Below are 20217 nucleotides of genomic sequence, written 5' to 3'. Positions count from 1 at the left end.
CAACTGTTGAAAATTAGAGATAAATGTTGCAAAATAAAACATACTGTATACTAGTAATACTTTCTATGGTACATTTAAAATGTTGTTATGATTCAGGAAAATTTTCCCAAGCATAATCCGTTATGACAAATGTGTCATGTCATCATAATGACAGTGTCTTGTTTTGGGAAACTTTTTTGTTGGCTGAGTAATCAAAGCACAACTTCCTCTCATATCCTTAAAAGGATTATTTAGTCACTGACTCAAGGGCATAGTTGCTCAACATGCCATGTCCTCAGCCTATATAACAGCTGCCTGCAGCACAGAAACACAAGTTGAATTTAACCAAACATGAAGACTTTAAAACTGTTCATTCTACTAAGCCTGGGACTGTCAGCTTACTGTGTGCCAGTACAACAGGTTACTGTGCAAGATGAGGACTTTGCAAAGGTATGTATTCTTCCTTTGTCTTTACTGCATACATTTTCACTATTTTGCATTAAAGTGCATGTGGAAACACTGTTTAAGAAATTCTGGATGTCAGAGAATCAAACTCCTCTTCTCTCTTGCAGAACTACTTGAAGAAATTCTTTAACCTAACAGAGGAGAGAGGTCCAACTATAAGACGAGGGATCAGCCCAGTGAGCAGGAAGCTGAGTGAGATGCAGAAGTTCTTTGGTCTCCAGATCACTGGGATGCTGGATGCTGACACCATGGAGATTATGAAGAAGCCCCGCTGTGGGGTTCCAGATGGCAACATTGCTCACTTCTCCACTTTTGGAAACAATCTGAAGTGGGAGAAAAACAGCCTCACCTACAGGTGAATGATCTAAAGAGCGAGAGTATGTGAAAGAATAACTGTAGAACGTCTATCTAATAATATTCTTAACTATTTTCTGTCCTACAGGATTGAGAACTACACACCTGATATGTCTGTGTCAGAGGTCGATGACTCAATAGAGAAAGCACTGCAGGTTTGGGCCAAAGTCACTCCTCTGAGATTTACAAGAATCTACAGCGGCACTGCTGACATCATGATCTCCTTTGGCCGTCAATGTGAGTACAGAATAGCTTTTCCAGTTATCTACTATCTGTACTTAGTTTATTTGTTTTGATGTCCCATAAAGCATTTTTAACTACATGTGTTTTCCGTGTCTTGAATCACATTGGACAGCTGATCGTAACACTAAGATGCTTTTTGAAAACCAAGTTGGGATTTGCTGTTTTTAAAACTAATTCAGTTAATGGCTTGTTGTTGTATTTGCTGTGCTGGACTTGACATGAGTATGTTCTTGTTAACAGCACATGGTGATTATTACCCCTTTGATGGCCCAGATGGCACTCTTGCCCATGCCTTCGCACCTGCCCCTGGTATTGGAGGAGATGCTCATTTTGATGATGATGAGACCTTCACTTTCCGCTCAAACACAGGTCAGTTTGTTATTCCTCACTGTCTACTGTCAGTGACATGCTCTGATCATGGAGAGGAGCTCTAATGTACCTTTAATTCTATGTTTTCTGCTGTAGGCTACGTCCTCTTCATGGTAGCTGCCCACGAGTTTGGCCACTCCCTGGGCTTGTCTCACTCTGATGATCCTGGTGCTCTCATGTACCCTATTTACACATACAGCAACCCAGACACCTTCGTTCTGCCCCGGGATGATGTCAACGGCATCCAGTCTCTCTATGGTTAGTACTGACTGCCTACAACAATAATGCCTAGTTGCACAAACAGCACTTGACCAAAATCTCTGACAACCAATGGCACAGTTTCTGATAATGGCATAGCTGTAATGACATGACATCTCGGTTTCATTTAACCTCCAGGTCCAAACCCTGACAAGGACCCCTCTATAGAAGATCCTCAGCCTCCTACTACCCCTGATGCCTGTGATTTAACCATGACCTTGGATGCTGTGGCCACGCTGAGAGGAGAGATGCTCTTCTTTAAAGACAGGTAACAAATAGATGAATGCTGATGTGCATTAAAAAACGTTCTATCTTCACACACATGCTTATTTATGGACTAACTTATGATGTGTTTTCAGCTTCTTCTGGCGGAGCTACCCTCAAAGCAGTACACCTCAGCAAAGTCTCATCAAAAACTTCTGGCCAAATGCTCCCACCAACATCAATGCTGCTTATGAAAACCCACATTCAGACAAACTCTTTATCTTTCAAGGTATGCAATCTCTTTATCTACCGGAAGATCAGACACCGTTTTCAAGAATACATTATTTACTTGTACATGTTGTTGTTAATCTAAATTCAGATCGGAAGGTGTGGGCTTTCAGTGGCTATGATCTTGTACGTGGCTATCCTAAACCACTCTCCAGTTTTGGTCTGCCCAAAAAAGTAAAGAAAATTGATGCAGCACTTCATGACATGGAATCTGGCAAGACTCTGTTCTTTGTAGGCAGCAATTACTACAGGTGAGTTCAGAGGACATAATGTGACATTAATCAGGTGAGTGATTTAGGTATAATGATGGGTTACAAGGAGGTGAATCAGTCTAATTACTGTCTGTATTTCCTAAGCTATGATGAGGCCAGAAAGACTATGGACCAGGGATTCCCCAAGCGAGTGGATCAGACCTTCTCCGGCCTGACCGGCAGTGTGACTGCAGCTTTCCAGTACAGAGGTGAGTAGCATTCAAAGTAGCAAAACTAGCAAAACTGAAATGAAAAAACTAACATGAAATCTCTGTTGTACAGGTTTCGCTTACATCTACAGCGGATCCTACATGTTTGAGTACAGCCTGAGGAGCGGCAGGTTGTACCGGATGCTGAGGAACAACTACTTCCTGCGCTGCACTAATTTCTAGAGCAGTTTTTACTAGCCAATCTGTTTATGTAACCAGTCTCAATGGTAATGAAGGCAAAAAGTTCAAATGTCCATGATAATATATCTTAGTCATAATATTGTGTTATTTTTTAGTTAATTTAACTCTGCATGATCTTAGTTTATTTATGTCATATTCCTAATTTTATTATTGCTGTTATATTTCGGGGTAAATGTAATTACCTATGGAGCTTTGGAGCTAATACATAAATTAATTTTAAAAAGTACTGAGATAAAATTCATGAATGTATTAATGAAAATATTTTAAAAAACAAATGTGACAAAGTGAGAAGAAATTAATACTGTGAATTAGCAAATAAACATTTTAAATTTTAAATTAATGTGTACAGTTGTGCAGAATAATTTTTCATCATTATAAATCTCCATAACCACACAAATGTCTCAGCAAAATTTCATGGCAATCCATCTAACAGTTGTTGAGATATTAAACTAAATAGGCGAATATTTGACCTGCTGTGGGCCTCAGTGGATTGTGGATATCTGTCCAAAATTTCATGGCAATCCATCGAGTAATTATAGGTATTTCAGTTTAGAAAGAATCAGCACAAGGCAGCACATGTTGTCCCATTATTGAAGGGTGGAGATTCATCTTATCCTGACTATTATAGGCCCATATCTAAACTCTCAGTTTTAGCTAAGGTCTTGGAATGGCTTATGTAATGTAATCAATTAGAGGATTTTTTAGCCAGCCATGGCGTCTGGTTTAAAAAAATCAGCACAGTCACTGCAACAATGAAGGTTTTAAATGACATCACAAATGCGATAGGCTCAAAAGAATACTGTGCTGCCCCATTTTTAGACCTTACAAAGGCCTTTGACACAGTTGACCATTATGTTTTGTTGCAGAGGTTGATTAACATTGGGGTGTCATCCCAAACGGTTCAGTGGTTTGAAGACTACTTGAGTGGTAGAATGCAAAGTGTCCAAGCTGATTGTGTGTCTCCTAGTTTTCTTAATTTACAAAATGGTATCCCACAATAGTCCATTTTGCGTCCAATTTTATTTATGATCTATATAAATAATTTATGCTGCAATGTTTGAAATGTAAACTTTAATATGTATGTGGATGACACTATTTTGTATAGTTCTGCTTCATCTTTAGCGAGTGCAGTTAAGGAGCTGCAATTTGCTTTTTAAAGTGGTTCAGAGGAATCTTTGTGAATTAGGACTTCTACTAAACCCTGAAAAAACTAAAATTATGTGCTTTTCAAGGTCCAAGCAGACAGCTGACAATGTAAATCAGATTGTTACTTCAAGTAATAAGGTTATTAAACAAGTTTTATAAACACCTCAGTTTTTTTTTAGAAGACAATCTGTCTTTTAAACATCATATTGAGTTTCTTGCAAAAAAGCTCAGGGTAAAATTAGGTTTGTATTACAGAAACAAACCCTTTTTCTCTTTTAGTGCAACAGGTTTCTGTAAACACCACTGCAATTTGTTTGAGAAAGTTTGTTTGTCTTCTCTGTCCAACTGAAGACTGGAACACTGGTATGTTTTCCTTTATAAGGCCATTTTACAGGAACTGCCCTCTTATTCATGCTCTCTACTGACTCCTAAGGCTGTCAGTTGTAGCAGCCTTCAGTCACATGGACAACTTTTGTACATCATTCCTCAAGCCCACACTCTCTTTGGTGAAAGTGCTTTTAGTGTTTTTGCTCCGTCATCTTGGTGTCAGCTACAGAGTAACCTTAACTTGAACTCTTTTATCAATGTGGAAGATTTTAAAAACAGGATCAAGGACCTTTTGAACACTGAATGCTCATGTTTGGTTTCAGAGCTAATTGGCTGTTTGCTTTGAGTTTGTTGACTGCTCCTTGTAATTGAATTTTTATGTTGTTTGTTTGAAATTTTGCTGTTGTGTTTTCACTCTACTTGATCTTTTATGTGAAATTCTGTGTGCTGCTGTCTTGGCCAGGACTCCCTTGGAAAAGAGATTCTGAATTTTAATGAGACTATTCCTGGTTAAATGAAGGTTAAATAAAATAAAATCATGATGATGCATCCTGATGAGACCATGTTGGGGAGAGAGAGTTCATGTTGTTTCATGTTGTTTGAGCCCTCAAGTGAAGGCAATTTTCTGTCAATACGTGATAGACAAAATAGATAAAGTTCTTTGAATCTTGAATCTTTCCCTTTTTTACTGAGAGACTGTTATACCAACATATGTAATATTTTCAGGCAAGTGACTTGTGTCCACTGCCAGCAACAACTTTAATTTTTTGGGATAGAGACAACTGAGGGAAACTAAACCTAAAGTGGACGCTGCCTGATGTCACAAATGAAGCACACGTGGGCCTTAATTGTAACAGCGTGGGCTACAGTTGTAACACCGCTAAAAAGCAGCACTAAATATAATGTTTCCATGAGTAATTAACAATATTTGGAGGTTCAAAGAAACAACGGCCTTATCACTGAGCTCAGTCTGTGCTACTGGCACAGTAAATCTATATCTGCAAGTTTTACCATCAATTAACAAACATACAAGTTCTACATATAAGCTGTATTATAAATAAGTTAAGTTATAAAGCTGTTCTTGCAAATCTAGGCAATTACAAATGCCATACGTGTTCCAAAAGATTTTTTAGTTAGGACTAAAGCAGTGGACCCACCAGCTTACTGACAGAGACACAGCCATGCATAAAGTCATGCTGCTGTGGCTAATAATTTTATCATGGAGGAACTAATATTTTATCAAGAAGAGTCTCCTTTGAAGTGTTCCAACAATTAAGCAATATCACATGAGTGGGAGTGATTGTGTGCTCGTTTATCATCACGGCTGTGATTCCGTCATAGGCACAAGGCCACAGGCTGAGTGTCAAAGATTATCACAGCCGTGATGATATAAAGCACAGTACACGACCTCGAGTGTGATATTACTTTTATACAACACTTCTACAAGCGTCTTTCATTTAATAGTAACAAGTGACAACAGATTATGATTTGTTTGTTCATATTATGATTTTTCTAGGTTCCGCTGACACAAATAGTTCCACAATGTGACAACTGTTGCCTAGCAACACATAAACATTTTCCTAAATGTCATTTGCTAATTTGTGTTAGTTCAGTCTTTCATGTGTCTAGGAATAGCTGATAACAAGCTTGGTGAAAGGAGGTTTATTTTTCAAGTAAACACCGTACATTTTTGTAGGAAAATCAGTTTACTGTTTGTGAAAAGTATGAGTGATAAATGAGACCGGCCTTCAAGGCATAAGGACAAGAAAGAAGTCCAAAATAGCAATATGAACATTATATTGGCTGAGCTCAGACTGCACCGGGAGGAGTTTAAGACACTCAAGTCTCAGAGCACCTCACTCAAATTGATTGATGAGTTGCACGCCTTTTTCCAAAAGTTTTGGATTCCAAAGTGGAACCTCTTGAGTGAGTCATTGCAAAGAACTGAGAAAAGCTGAAAGCCAAGATCGACATTAAAGTAAGGCAAATCCAAGATAACCTTTATTTGGATGTTGGACAGCTTTCTGCAAGAATGGATAGGATGGAGGCGAAACTAGAGGAAATTAAGTGCCCGTTCCCTAAATTTCAGGATGTGTCCATTGTTATTGTGGGGCTTCCCTTTGCTGAAGGAGAAATCCCCTCGGATGGAGGGAAATCTTTGCTGTCAGGTGGATTACAGTGTGATCCCATACCGGAGATTGTAAATGCGGAATAAATGAAGCCAACAGGAGGAGGGCCTGGTGTAATCAAGGTGGACCTCCAGACTCAGCAGGATAAAGTGGCTGTGTTGCGTTTGTAAACAGTCTGAGGAACAATGAAAACTATGGTCGTGTTTTCATCCATTCTGCGAAGTCACACTTAGTGAGACTAATCAACATAAACTTCAAAACTTTAAGTGAGCTGCTGATGTGGAGGAGTATTTCCTGACTGGCAGTGGGAGACTGATGAGGTGCAATCAGCTGAACCCAGGGAACAATGCCAGCTGTGGGTCGAGGGGAGCAAGCATGCACAACTGAATGGTAGCTGCCCACTCTATCGCTGACAATCTTACTGTGCCAAATAATGACAATGTCACAATAGTGACTGGAACATAAATGGCTGGACAGCTTGGAACTGTGAACTTGGGAAAAAGATACTACTCGATCACAATTCCGACGTCATCTCACTAAATGAAACTCACTTAAAGGGCTATGACGTCATTCATCTGCAGGCTTACACCTGGTTAGGTCAAAACCGATCGATGCACATTTAAGCAGTGAAAGGATCTGGGGGAGTCAGTTTCCTTGTGAAGAACAAACTGTTCTTCACAAGGAAAGGATGATTCTGTAGAAGGGATATTAGCACTTCAGTTTAAAAATGGTCCTCAGGGTATTATTTTGTTATTTTTACCTGCTATTCACCTCCAGAAGGATCCATGAGATCTAATAGCTCCAACTTCTTTTCAGAATCACGTTTATTGGCCAAGTTCAACAAATGAGGAACAAGGAATTTTTTCCGGGTTGGCAATGCTCACAGTACAGGGGAGGGAAATAAGTTAGGGATAAGAAAAATAGAAAAAAAGACAGACATAGACATGTAATTGTATTCACAAAAGGAAGAGATAGAGAATATATACAAAATGTACAGTATGTAATTCAAAAATATACAGTTAGTGCAAAAACCACTGTGCATGAGGTAGTATAAATATATATATATATTTGTTGTTTGTTGTTTTTTTTGTTGTTTTTTTTTGTTTGTTTGTTTGCTTGTTTTTGTTTTGTTTTGTTTTGTTTGTTTTTCTCTCCTGACACTCTGACTATTTACAGTTCATCAGAGACAGCCTGGGGGTAGAAACTGTCTTTGTGTCTGGTGGTCTTGGCATACAGTGCTCTGTAACGCCTTCCAGAGAGGAGGAGTTCGAACAGTTTGTGACCGGGGTGTGATGGGTCTGCAGAGATGGTGCCTGCCCGTTTCCTGATCCTGGACCGGTAAAGGTCCTGGATGGAGGACAGGTCGGCCCCAATGATTCTCTCTGCAGTTCTGATTGTTCGTTGCAGTCTAATCCTGTCCTGTCTGGTGGCAGATCCAAACCAGACAGTGATGGCTGTGCACAGGACAGACTGAATGATGGCAGTGTAAAAGATGATCAGCAGTTCCTGTGGCAGGTTAAACTTCCTGAGCTGTCGCAGGAAGTATAACCTTTGCTGGGCCTTTTTCCGGACTGTGTCAATGTGGGAGGACCACTTCAGGTTCCGGGAGATTGTGGTTCCCAGAAACTTAAAAGTGTCCACAGTAGACACTGTGTTATTGAGGATGGTGAGGGGGGAGAATGTGGGTGGGTTTCTCCTGAAGTCCACTGTCATCTCCACAGTCTTGAGCGGGTTCAGCTCCAGGTGGTTCAGACTGCACCAGTGGACCAGCTGCTCCACCTCCTGTCTGTAAGCAGACTCATCACCATCCCGGATTAGACCGATGACGGTGGTATCGTCCGCGAACTTCAGGAGTTTCACAGACGGGTCCCCTGAGGTGCAGTCGTTAGTGTAGAGGGAGAAGAGCAGCGGAGACAGGACACACCCTTGGGGGGCACCGGTGCTGATGGACCGGGTGCTCGATGTGATGCTGCCCAGCCTCACCTGCTGCCACCTGTCAGTCAGGAAGCTGATGATCCACTGGCAGGTGGAGGCAGGCACTGTGAGCTGGGAGAGCTTGTGGTGGAGGATTTCGGGGATGATGGTGTTAAAGGCTGAGCTGAAGTCCACAAACAGGATCCTTGCATACGACCCAGGGGTGTCGAGGTGTTGCAGGATGTAGTGAAGTCCCATGTTGACTGCATCATCCGCCGACCTGTTTGCCCGATAGGCAAACTGCAGGGGATCCAGCAAGGGGCCTGTAATGTCCTTCAGGTGGCTCAACACCAGTCTCTCAAAGGATTTCATGACTACGGATGTCAAAGCGACGGGCCTGAAGTCATTAAATCCTGTGATGGAGGGCTTTTTGGGGACTGGGATGATGATGGAGCGTTTGAAGCAGGAGGGCACTTCACACAGCTCCAGGGATCGGTTAAAGATCCGGGTGAAGATGGGCGCCAGCTGGTCAGCACAGACTCTCAGGCAGGAGGGAGACACAGAGTCAGGTCCTGGAGCCTTCCTGATCTTCTGTTTGTGGAACAGGCGACGCACATCCCTCTCCCAGATTGTTAGTGCAGGCAGGATGTTCGAGGTAGGGGGGATGGGGGGTGCAGGTAGTCCTTTTGTGGCGGTGAGAGGTGTGAAAGGTTGCTGTTCAAACCTGCAGTAGAAGTTGTTGAGGTCGTTGGCCAGTCTGGGGGTTTCTACAGGGTGGGGGGATGGGCTCCTGTAGTTTGTTAGGTGCCGCAAGCTTTTCCACGCTGACGCAGAGTCGCTGGCTGAGAGGCAATTTTTCAGCCTCTCACTGTAGCTCCTCTTAGCTACTTTGATCTCCTTGGTCAGCTGATTCCTGGCTTGCCTGTACAGGGCCCGGTCCCCACTTCTGTAGGCCTCCTCTTTGATCTGACGCAGCTTCCTGAGGTTGGCAGTGAACCATGGTTTATTGTTACTGTATGTGCAGAAGGACTTGGTCTGCACACACATGTCCTCACAAAAACTGATGTATGATGTCACAGTGTCAGTCAGTTCGTTCAGGTCAGTGGTTGCAGCTTCAAACACCCCCCAATCAGTGCAGTCAAAGCAGGCCTGTAACTCCAGCTTTGACTCTGTTGTCCATTTCTTCACTGTCCTCACCACAGGTTTGGAAGTTTTTAATTTCTGCCTGTATGTGGGGATGAGATGAAGCAGACAGTGATCAGAGAGACCTAAAGCTGCACAGGGGACAGCGCGATAAGCGTCCTTTATAACTGTGTAACAGTGGTCCAGAATGTTTGTGTCCCTGGTGGGACACTTGATGTGCTGTCTGTATTCTTTGGACATTTAACAGCTCAGATGTTTAGCCTGTCTGATGCTATCTGTGTGTGCGGGGATATACAGTCCCCACAGTCGGATCGGTAATCTAGAATAGAGATTGTATAGGTGATGTGGATAATATTCGTGATAGAATAAATTTAGATTGCATTATCAACACTTACGGGGAAATGTTAATTGGGTTTTTAAAAAATGTAAAATGTTGTGTTATTAATGGTAGAATACCTTTGGGCAAAGATAACTTTACCTCAGTGTCAGTAAAAGGAAAATCTGTAGTAGATTACATCATTGTCCCTAATGAGGGTTTGAATAATTGTGTCAGGTTCTGTGTTTTTACTCTAAATTAAAAGTTAATTGATTGATTAGGTGAAGAAGGTTTCCTATTATTAGGAAGCAGGTGTAAATTACCTGATTATTCTTTACTTCTGCTAAAGGTTCAAATAAGACCCTCTTTTGCTAAAGAGCATTTACAGCTACCATGCATTAAAAAATCTGTGGTGCCCAGGCAACTCCATGATTCATTTATGTCCTCTAGTCAATGTAATGTCATGTTGTCCAACTTTATTGTTAAACTAGGGCATATAAAAAATAGCCAAAAGGAGTTGGACACATGGTATGATAATTTGTGCAAATGTATATACTCAGCATTGAACATGCATGTTAATTTGGAATTGAAATGTCATAAAGCTGTAAGAAAATCATATAAACCATATTGGAATCAAGATCTGCAGAGCTTATGGGATAGTTTAAGATCAGCAGAAAAACAATTTACGTTCTGTTACGTAAGTTACGTACTGTGAAACACAACTTTAATAGAGGTCTTTCACTACATATTGATTACTTACAAACTCACAGTCCTCAGCAGTTCTGGAATGAAATCAACAGGTTGGGCCCCAGAAGGTCTAAAGATATTCCAATGGCGGTAGAGCCAGAAAATGATGACTTTTCTCTCTGATTTGGGGGTTGTACTGCAAAAATGGGGTGACGACTTTGCAGATTTATTTTCTGGCTGTAGGAGTTCATTTGATGAGGTCTTTCAAAAGGAAACTATTCATTTTAAAAAAAAAAGTACTGGAATCTGAAATGAAAACTGAGGTCAGTAGTGGGAATTTGTTTTTGAATGCAAACTTTACTATAGAAGAGGTTAAAAATGTAATAGAAAAATGTAAAGTCTCCAACTTTGTTTTCCATTTATGTTAATGATTTAGCTCTTCAGGTTAAAGCCTCTTCCATTGGAATTAAAACTGATGATCAAATTGTAAAAATTTTATTGTATGCTGACGATGTGGTTTTACTTGCTGATTGCAAAAAAGATTTTTTATGTTGGACATTGTTACAGATTGGTGCTTGAAATGGAGACTAGTGGTAAATCAAGAGAAAACACAAATTGCTCATTTTAGACAAAAATTCCAGGAGAGAAGCTCTGTTGGTCTCAATTTGGGCTCAACTGTGTTGTCTTATACTGATCAGAACAAATATCTTGGCTTAACATTGGATGAGCACATGACATTTAAAGATGGTGTTAATTTTCTTGCTCAGTCTGCGGGTAGAGCACTGGGATCTGTACTTAACAAGGTTAAGAGTTGTGACAGTTTAGGTTACCATACTTATTCACAACCCTACAACTCGTGTGTGTCCAGTGTATGACTGCATCTGGTGTTTGGGGTTTCCGTGAATATACAAGTTCAAACATTGTGCATTATAGAGCAATCCGTGTCTTTTTGGGAGTTCATAAATTCACTTCAGTTTTAGCCATTAATGGGGATATGGGATGAGAACCTCAAAACATCAGACATCAGTGTCAATTATTTCAGCTTTGGTACAGACTTGTGAAGATGTCTGATCAAAGGTATTCATTTGGGACATTTCACATTGTCACCCCTGGGCAAAAGAGTTGAAATCTTGATTTTTTTTTGAATGATTTGTCTTAGATTTTTTAGAACAGTTTACTCTGTGATATTCAGGAGGTAAGGAACAAGATGTTTTGTATGTACATAGAAAAATGGTCCGTTGATATATGGTATAAGCCAAAATTAAGAAGTTATTGTCTTTTAAAAAATGGTTATAGTATGTGAAGTACTCTATATGTAAAGTAAAATTTAAGTAAAAGACAAAGACCTTAGCTCTGAAGACCGGCAGATTGAATGCCACTCTGAGGAGAACAGACTGTTTGTTGAGCGATGTGGGCTATATTGAGAATGAGGGTCACTCTTTGTTTTGTTGCCCCGTGTCTGATGACTTAAGAAATATACTTTTCACTAAAATGTCGTCATTTTATGCTGACTTCATTTGGTTGGATGATTATGAAAAACTTGAGCTATGCTTCAAGAAAGGAACCTTTTGTTGCAAATTTTCTTTTCAAGCTTGGGAAAGAAGGCAGAATATTTTGTTTAAGACTGAGCTGTGAGACAAAAGGTCTTAAATCCCTGTGATGATGAAATGAAATGTAATGAATTGAAATGTGATAAATTGTTGGGGACTGCTGCAATGGAGTTTTTCTTTTGGTGTCTTACAAACCCATGAGGGTTGGCCACATTGTGTGCATGACACATAAATAAAGAATCAATCATCGTCAATCCTACATGTCATTCACAGACCAGCTGCTTTGTATCATGAACATTTATTTGTGTTTTCAGTGAAATAAGAGTCTTTTAACAGACACTTTGGCGGCCTGAGTGATTCAGATAAGTCTGATCGGACAGTTTGTTGCTCCATGCCGTGATCTCCGTCACCTCAAGTCCCCTATCAGACAGCACATGCGTGTATGTCAGTGTCTCTCAGGCTGTGGTTAGCGTAAGGCGAATGTGTCCCTGTCTCACTGCACATCCTTGTAACATCTGTAACAGCTGGTTTACCCCCAGTGAACGGCAGTTTACCGAAACTCCTCTGTCACAGCTGCCTGCTGCCTGCCAGCTTCCTCATCACTTTTAGTAACTCCAATGCATGTCAAGTCAGCTCAAGACACACTTCAAAATTCCCGTGATTTCTCGCCTCCCACTCCACTCTCTCTCCTCTCTTCTTCTCTCCTCCCTCAACCTGAGCAAGTGACAGCTAAGTGAACAGCGCTGACTAGCTGTTTGAACCTGTGTCTACACCATACTATAAAGATGTCTAACTTTCAAAACATATCCCTCTTTCACTCTTACACTAATTAACAGATTTGTAACAACTGTGAAGCGGAGTGATACATGCAGAGTTAAAAGTTAACAGTCCCAGTGATGTTGTACTCCTGTATCAGCGCTAATGGGATGCTTGTCGACCAATCCAATTGCTTGGTTGGAACTAACTGTTGTATAATAGAGAATAATAAGAGAGAATATATAAAGAGATAATTTTATAAAACATGATCCTGTACAGTCAAATACATTTTTTATTTGGAACAGAATATATATACATATATATATATATATATATATATATGTATATATATGTGTGTGTGTGTGTGTGTGTGTGTGTGTGTGGGTATCGCGTGAAAACACGCTGCTTCACTTCGCTCTGCTGTGCACTCTGTGCTGAGAGTAGTTCAACAATGGAGTAAGTAAATGACAGTATATTTCCCCCATGTCCTCTGATGATCTAGATAAGTCTTATAAACAAAATAAATAAGTCGTGATGCTTTTTAAATACAACGCAGATAAAGGGTCCCAAAAATCGCTAAATAGGCATAATGTCGGCACGTTAATAGTGCACCACCTTCCACTGTTCTGCAACTCTCTCTGTCACAAGGTGCTTGAGTGCTGAGAGTAGTTTAAAAATGGAGTAAGAGCGAACTCTGCTGGACAAACTGTAGACACAATTTCTAAACCACCAGCCATCATTTTCTGCATTATTTGGTTGCTGATGACAAAATCCTCCATTATGTCTGTAAAAGGCTCGTATCGGCTGATAATATCAGCGAATTAAAAAATTAGTCGGGCTCTACTAGAAATGGCAAAAATTTGTTGGGTTTAGGGCATGGCTCCAAGAGATTTTTTTATAGGTCTTTGTAGGTATGTTACACATGTCACCCAAGTTTCGTAGCTCTAGGTTAAACGTTCCGCGGGGGCTGCTTCGTTGAAAAGGTAGACCGCAGAGCGGCCCCTGTTCTGTTACTACGCTTTAATTGTTGTTGATTTTGTTGTTTGTTGCTGTAGATGTAGTGCCTGTTGCGGACAGATTAGGCATTAATAACTTTGGGCAACTAAGCTTACGTCCTGATCAGACTGCGTTGATAGATAGTAAACCATAGTAAATTCAGTCCATTATTAAATTAGTTAACAATTTAAGAAATAAACAAATAAATAAACAATTAAAAAGAGACACCCCATTGAGCTTCTCTCGGGACTCGTAAGTATATGTTTATTTGCAATGTTTTGTAATCTTGTTTATGCATGACAACATTTTAAACTAAATATATTGTGTTAAACCATGGGGTCACAACCCAGTAAGATGTTGCAAGGCTAATTACTATTAAAAATAAATCAGAACATGATTTACCTAGAAAAGAACGTAAAGCTATGAAAAAAATGCTCAAAACGAACCCTCGTGTGAAAAATACCACTGTTAAATCAGTGAGTCAAATGACACCTAGAGAATGGATTCAAAGTAAACTAGGTTTTTATGACGTTGAACCTTTTTTAACAGACATTTCTGAATGGACTGATCAACGATTCCCTAGGGATGGCAGTTCTGATAAATCTAAACTGGATTTTATTCGCGGATATATAATCGATAATACTGCAGTCCCTAACCCAAATTGGGATAAAGATTACATGACTGATGTATTTAAAACCTGGTAATTAATGAGCAAACAGTGGCCTGGAAATATTTTTTAAAAAATGTCAGAAAAAGTACAAAGCGTAACCGCAGTGAAGTTAGTTTTAAGTTGGATATTCGACAGACATTCGCCGCTCCAACACTTCAAGTGCACCCGTATTGCATGCTTGACAGTAAACACACGGAGCAGAGCAGACGGCTGCGGGTGTAGGCTATCTCATGCAACCTAGGTAATACTGATTTTGAGTCCATTGGTCACATGACAGGAGCTATTGAGCTAAAATGCTAATATTTACATATAAAAAAGTAATAAAAATTACAAAAGGTGTAAAATGTAAAAACAAGAGGTGTATCTCATGCAGCCAGTGGAGTACTATCATCCCACACTGATTTTGAGTCCATTGGTCACATGACCTGGGAGCTATTGAGCTAAAATGCTAATATTTACATATAAAAAATTAATAAAAATTATAAAAGGTGTAAAATGTTAAAACAAGAGGTGTATCTCATGAAGACAGTTGAATAACATGATGCAACACTAGTAGGGCTACAATTATTTTATTGTATCATATGCCCCTTGTTTTTATTGGCATAAGGGACATTTCCAAGTTTTGTCCTTGGCATCCTCTATGTCCATGGAGAGACATGAGCCATGGAACCACCGGTCGCAGTTATCACATTGGATCTGTTTAGGTAAAAATAAAATATATATTTTATTAATTTTAATTTTCTATTTACTATTATTTGAAACTTAAACATTATTATGGGTTTTTATGGCTATATAACAATTCAGTGTGTCTAACTGTTTTCAATCACTCACCCACTGTACAATGGCAGTTCCCTGTCCTGGTGGCTTGAAGGTGTCACACATAGCACAGCAATCCTGATCATCAAAGACTAAAAACAAAACAAAACAAAAACATTTATTTAACCATATCCCTATCTATCTCATTTTTGATTATGCTTAATTTGCCTTTACCAGAGGCCTCCAGGATGTCGAGCACCAGATCTCTCCTCTCCTTCGCCATTTCCTTCTTAGATGTGCTGAAGTTCATGTCAGGGATGGCTGGGAAAGCCTTTATGGGGGCTTTTGCCATCTAAACAACATATATTGCAGGTACTTACAACAATAATGGGGGGCATATAATAAATTACATACACTCATGAGCGCTATTGTCGCTAAAATGTTATCTACTCTATTCATGCTTCATTTGCTGATATTGGTTCAAATCAATTCATCTCTCACAAGAAAAATTCCTACCAATGTTTTTGGCTTACCTTTGCAACAATGACACCACAGCTGCATGATGATTTATATAAACACTGGATAATGCCCCCCCACCCCCCAAATACATTAGAAGTTCAGCTCAATAGCTCCCAGGTCATGTGACCAATGGACTCAAAATCAGTGTGGGATGATAGTACTCCACTGGCTGCATGAGATACACCTCTTGTTTTTACATTTTACACCTTTTGTAATTTTTATTACTTTTTTATATGTAAATATTAGCATTTTAGCTCAATAGCTCCCAGGTCATGTGACCAATGGACTCAAAATCAGTATTACCCAGGCTGCATGAGATAGCCTACACCCGCAGCCGTCTGCTCTGCTCCGTGTGTTTACTGTCAAGCATGCAATACGGGTGCACTTGAAGTGTTGGAGCGGCGAATGTCTGTCGAATATCCAACTTAAAACTAACTTCACTGTGGTCAAAGACCGAAAGAGTAAAAGAAAAACCAGCACAATCTATCCATCCATCCATCCATTTTCTTCCGCTTCTTTCGCGGGGGGCAGCAGCCTAAGCAGGAAAGCCCAGACTTCCCTCTCCCCGGCCATTTCGTCCAGCTCTTCCCGGAGGATCCCGAGGCGTTCCCAGGCCAGCTGTGAGACGTAGTCTCTCCAGCGTGTCCTGGGTCTTCCCCGGGGCCTCCTACCCGTGGGACGTGCCCTGAACACCTCACCAGGGAGGCGTCCTGGAGGCATCCTAATCAGATGCCCAAGCCACCTCATCTGGCTCTTCTCAACGCGGAGGAGCAGCAGCTCTACTCCGAGCCCCTCCCGGATCTCACGATAATAACAGATAGATAATAATAGATCTTTATACCCACGGTTTAATACACTTATTGCTCCACCGGCATATGACTCCGATGATGAATTACTATTTGTTTCCGCAAATACAACATCTAAATCAACTACAGACAACTTGAAGGTAACTCCTAACATTATATTTCCAGCTGAAGCTGTATCCTCAAAAGTTAAGACTTGGCGTGAACATTGTATTTTTGCATGGATGAACAGATGCATGAAAGCTTTTGACTTTACCGGTCAAAAATATGGAAATAATAACGATTGTGTTTTTGCGGAACAAATAAGGTATACTATAGAATGAATTAAATAATAAATTCAATAATATATAATGAATTAAATAATAATGAATTAAATAATAAATTCAAGAAAATACTCCGTGTAGTACAACAAGGACAAGATGTTGATAAAAACATAATATCTGATACTGTGATTAAAACTTTTAAAAGAGTGAGTAAACATTATGAGCAGCAAAAAAATGTAACCTTAAATTTTAACAAACATTACGATACAACTCACCAGATCTTATATCTAGTATTTCTGATGCCGATGCACAGGAATTATATGATATGATTCAAAACTTAAGGCGTGATTTTAAGAGGAAGAACGAGTTCCCTGTGACAGAAGAAGACAGTGCTAAACTTGTGACACCATTCATGATATTTGATGATAAAGTCCTTGAAAAATCTTTAACACTTGTAGAGATTTCACGAATAACACAAGACGCTCCCCAGCCACTGATTAATTCGACGGGATTTATTAATTGGTGGACAACAGCTTTAATGCATAGTTCGATGTCTGGTAAGGATGTGCGATATATTTTGGCAACACTTATGCCTAATATAAAACTTGAAACCATGATTGAAGAATGTGATACACTACACTATGATAATGATGGTCCTGTAGATGGGGAAACATATTTAGATGGTAAATTCCCATGGCTATATAGGAAACACAAGGAATCACACACTGAACAGCTTACTGAGTTTTTAAAGAAAAATGCAGCACAAGAGAGAGATGTGACTCAGATCTTGAACTGTAAACGTAAACCAGGAGAACAAATTTCTGAGTATGCTGCTAGATTTCAGAAATGTTGGAAGGGATAAGCTAAATTTCAAACACAGGCAAATGATCAAAAAGTAAATCTATGGCAAACAAAGGGTTGTTATAAGGATGTTGATGATTTATGGAAGTCAACAGATAATCAGGTGGTTTTGCCAAAATTAGCTTTTAATCCTATAATATCGTATGTTCACGGGATGAGTCACGCAAATTATAAAGCAGTAACAAATTATGTTTTTAAGATCTTCTTTACTATAGGTTTGGAAAAAGTTGCTAAAGAATTTATCCAGTGATGGCTAGTTTGTGCTAGATGTAATCCATGTTTAAATCCACCAAAACATGACCGTTTACCAAAACCCACAGGCCCTTTTCAATCGTTACAGATTGACTTTACACATATGCCAAAATGTAAAGGTTTTTCTTGTCTTTTGGTTATTGTTGATAGGTTTTCAAAATGCCCTGAAGCCTTTCCTACCAGAAAAGAAAATGCACAAAATGTAGTTAAATGTTTAATGGAACATTTGATTCCCAGATCTGGTATTCCTATTAGTATTGACTGATAATGGAAATGGAAATGTGAGAGTAAATTATCAATCTACAGAAGATGAAATTTTAACAACTCAAATTATAGTACTAAGCACTGTATCTGAAAGACCGTCTGTCGATTTTTGTAATTCCATGTAGAGGAACCTGACCCCTAAATTTTTTGTTAGGATTTTTTGTTTTTTAGATTCAGATGATTATAAAGATTTTTAGCCAGTTATACTTAAAGCTGCCCAACAGAAGCAACCTGTAGTATGTGTGCATGCTACAGGTTGAAAACAGGAGTTATACAGCATAACGGGTTATACTTGTGGTTGCTCGTATGATTTGTATATACTTTCTAACTGTTACGGGTCCCAAATTGGTACCACAGCACCAAAATACAGATCTGGAAAATACAGATAAATTTCAGCAGCAATGAGGACACGGAGCACTCAGTTCTTCATCCAGATTGCGTCTCTATTCAAAACCACAATAACACATACAAGCATGTCTTCAATGTCAGTCTCTGTTTCAATCCTTATCAACTGTAACAAGCGCAATAAATGTCCTTGAATCCTACAAGTCCATTTCATCTCACAGAATGCACTCTTTAAAGCAACCTTGTAGTGCATGTTATCACCTTTATGTAAGTGAATCAGGGCTACTATGATAACATGCAAATTACAACAGTTCACAACTGTATTAAGAGCAGCAACATCTTGTCTGCGACGACTCTGGACAAATGCACTTAAAACAAAAACCTTCACTGACAGAGAAATACAAAACCCTTTAAAGGTGAAAACATTCAGTTGTATATGAATTTCAACGAAAAACCATTTCATCATTTAACTTACTTCATATTTCACCTTAACATCTCTTAGCAATTAGTTTAACTCCTTAACATTTTATATATATAATACACTCAACCAATTACTTGTTTGCTGTAAGGTATTACATGTGTGATAGCCCAAGTAATAATCTGTGTAAAGTACATAAACATTAGCGACCTGCCTGCGAGACCTGACGGAGGGAAAAATAACCCACACACCCGCGATGCTGCATGTGTTCCTGCCGCCTTAAAAAGTAGCGGTACTTACAAGTTTTTAAAGTTCACACGAATACTTAAATCGACATAAAAACACCTTCATAACATTTGTCCACATGCAGTAAGGCTTTGAGAGGTCACGACTGGTTATTTTTGCCGTCTACTGACCTGGAAAATACAGATAAATTTCAGCAGCAATGAGAACACGGAGCACTCAGTTCTTCATCCAGATTGCGTCTGAGGTGTGGGCGGAAGCTTCCACCTGAAACAACCCGGGGTGCCACTGCTCCCGTGACAAAGGTTCCACCTGGATGCTGCTTACATTTATTGCGTTATAAAATAACAATCAATATAAAATGATATAGCTATCATTAAGCTTTTCAAGGGCAATATTAATCCCTGCATAACAAAGGAAATTATTTACCAGCTGCCTAAATTAAATAAACACAAAAATGGCCGTGCTATTTTTGGGCATATCACATAACTACCCTTTCCCTGCCTTAGAGCATGTTATTTGGCTTTGTGGCAACAAAGTATACACCTTTATCCCACCAAATTGGCAAGGGGTTTGGTCCCCATACTGGATCCCGACGACTGTTGAGTTTAATCCTAAAACTGAAACTGTGGGGAACCAAACAGAACGGGAAGAGCCTCCCCAGACAATCAAATGGCCTTCTCAATTACCAGATGGATATGATCCAAAATTGACAATAAAAGAAAATGATGATGACTTGGTTTACAAAGAATTTGATTTATCTTTAGACGCTAATCATTCTTTTATTTCTAATTTATGGTATAATTCACTTATGACAAAGGTACGAAGACTGACCAAAAAAATCTTGTTATGCCTGCTCATTACTCCCACAATCAACTCAGGAATTATTTCCAAAGGTAGCTATACCTCTTGAAGGTCCAAAAGGATTACTTTCATTCTGTGTAATGGCCTATCACTATGTGATTCAAACTCATCCTGATTCAATAGCACCTGATGAGTATACATCCTTCATTAGACCTGTAATTTGGTCTAACAATA

General features: G+C 39.5%; 1 protein-coding gene and 1 long non-coding RNA gene across 2 annotated transcripts; one reads left to right on the top strand and one right to left on the bottom strand.

Moving 5' to 3' along the window:
* The first annotated feature begins 270 nt into the window (after positions 1-270).
* LOC121952849 (collagenase 3-like) lies at positions 271-3161 on the top strand. The gene is made up of 10 exons (XM_042499699.2): positions 271-429; positions 552-799; positions 887-1035; positions 1282-1410; positions 1507-1668; positions 1807-1936; positions 2028-2161; positions 2252-2411; positions 2517-2620; positions 2694-3161. Exons 1-10 carry the CDS (start codon positions 331-333, stop codon positions 2801-2803), a joined length of 1425 nt encoding a protein of 474 aa, XP_042355633.1. The 5' UTR covers positions 271-330; the 3' UTR covers positions 2804-3161.
* An 11847-nt stretch (positions 3162-15008) lies between these two features.
* LOC121953103 (uncharacterized) lies at positions 15009-19484 on the bottom strand. Its single transcript, XR_015779000.1, has 4 exons — positions 19353-19484; positions 15446-15563; positions 15287-15363; positions 15009-15151 (listed from the first exon to the last, which is right to left on the bottom strand). It is a non-coding gene; the product is annotated as an uncharacterized LOC121953103 (long non-coding RNA).
* Positions 19485-20217: the final 733 nt, after the last annotated feature.

This window comes from Plectropomus leopardus, chromosome 15 (assembly GCF_026936395.1).
Source record: "Plectropomus leopardus strain MGB_pleo_1.0 chromosome 15, ASM2693639v1, whole genome shotgun sequence".
In the NCBI taxonomy this organism is placed as follows: Eukaryota; Metazoa; Chordata; class Actinopteri; order Perciformes; family Serranidae; genus Plectropomus; species Plectropomus leopardus.
Note: the sequence above shows the minus strand (reverse complement) of the source record. Positions and strands in the feature narration are given on the sequence as shown.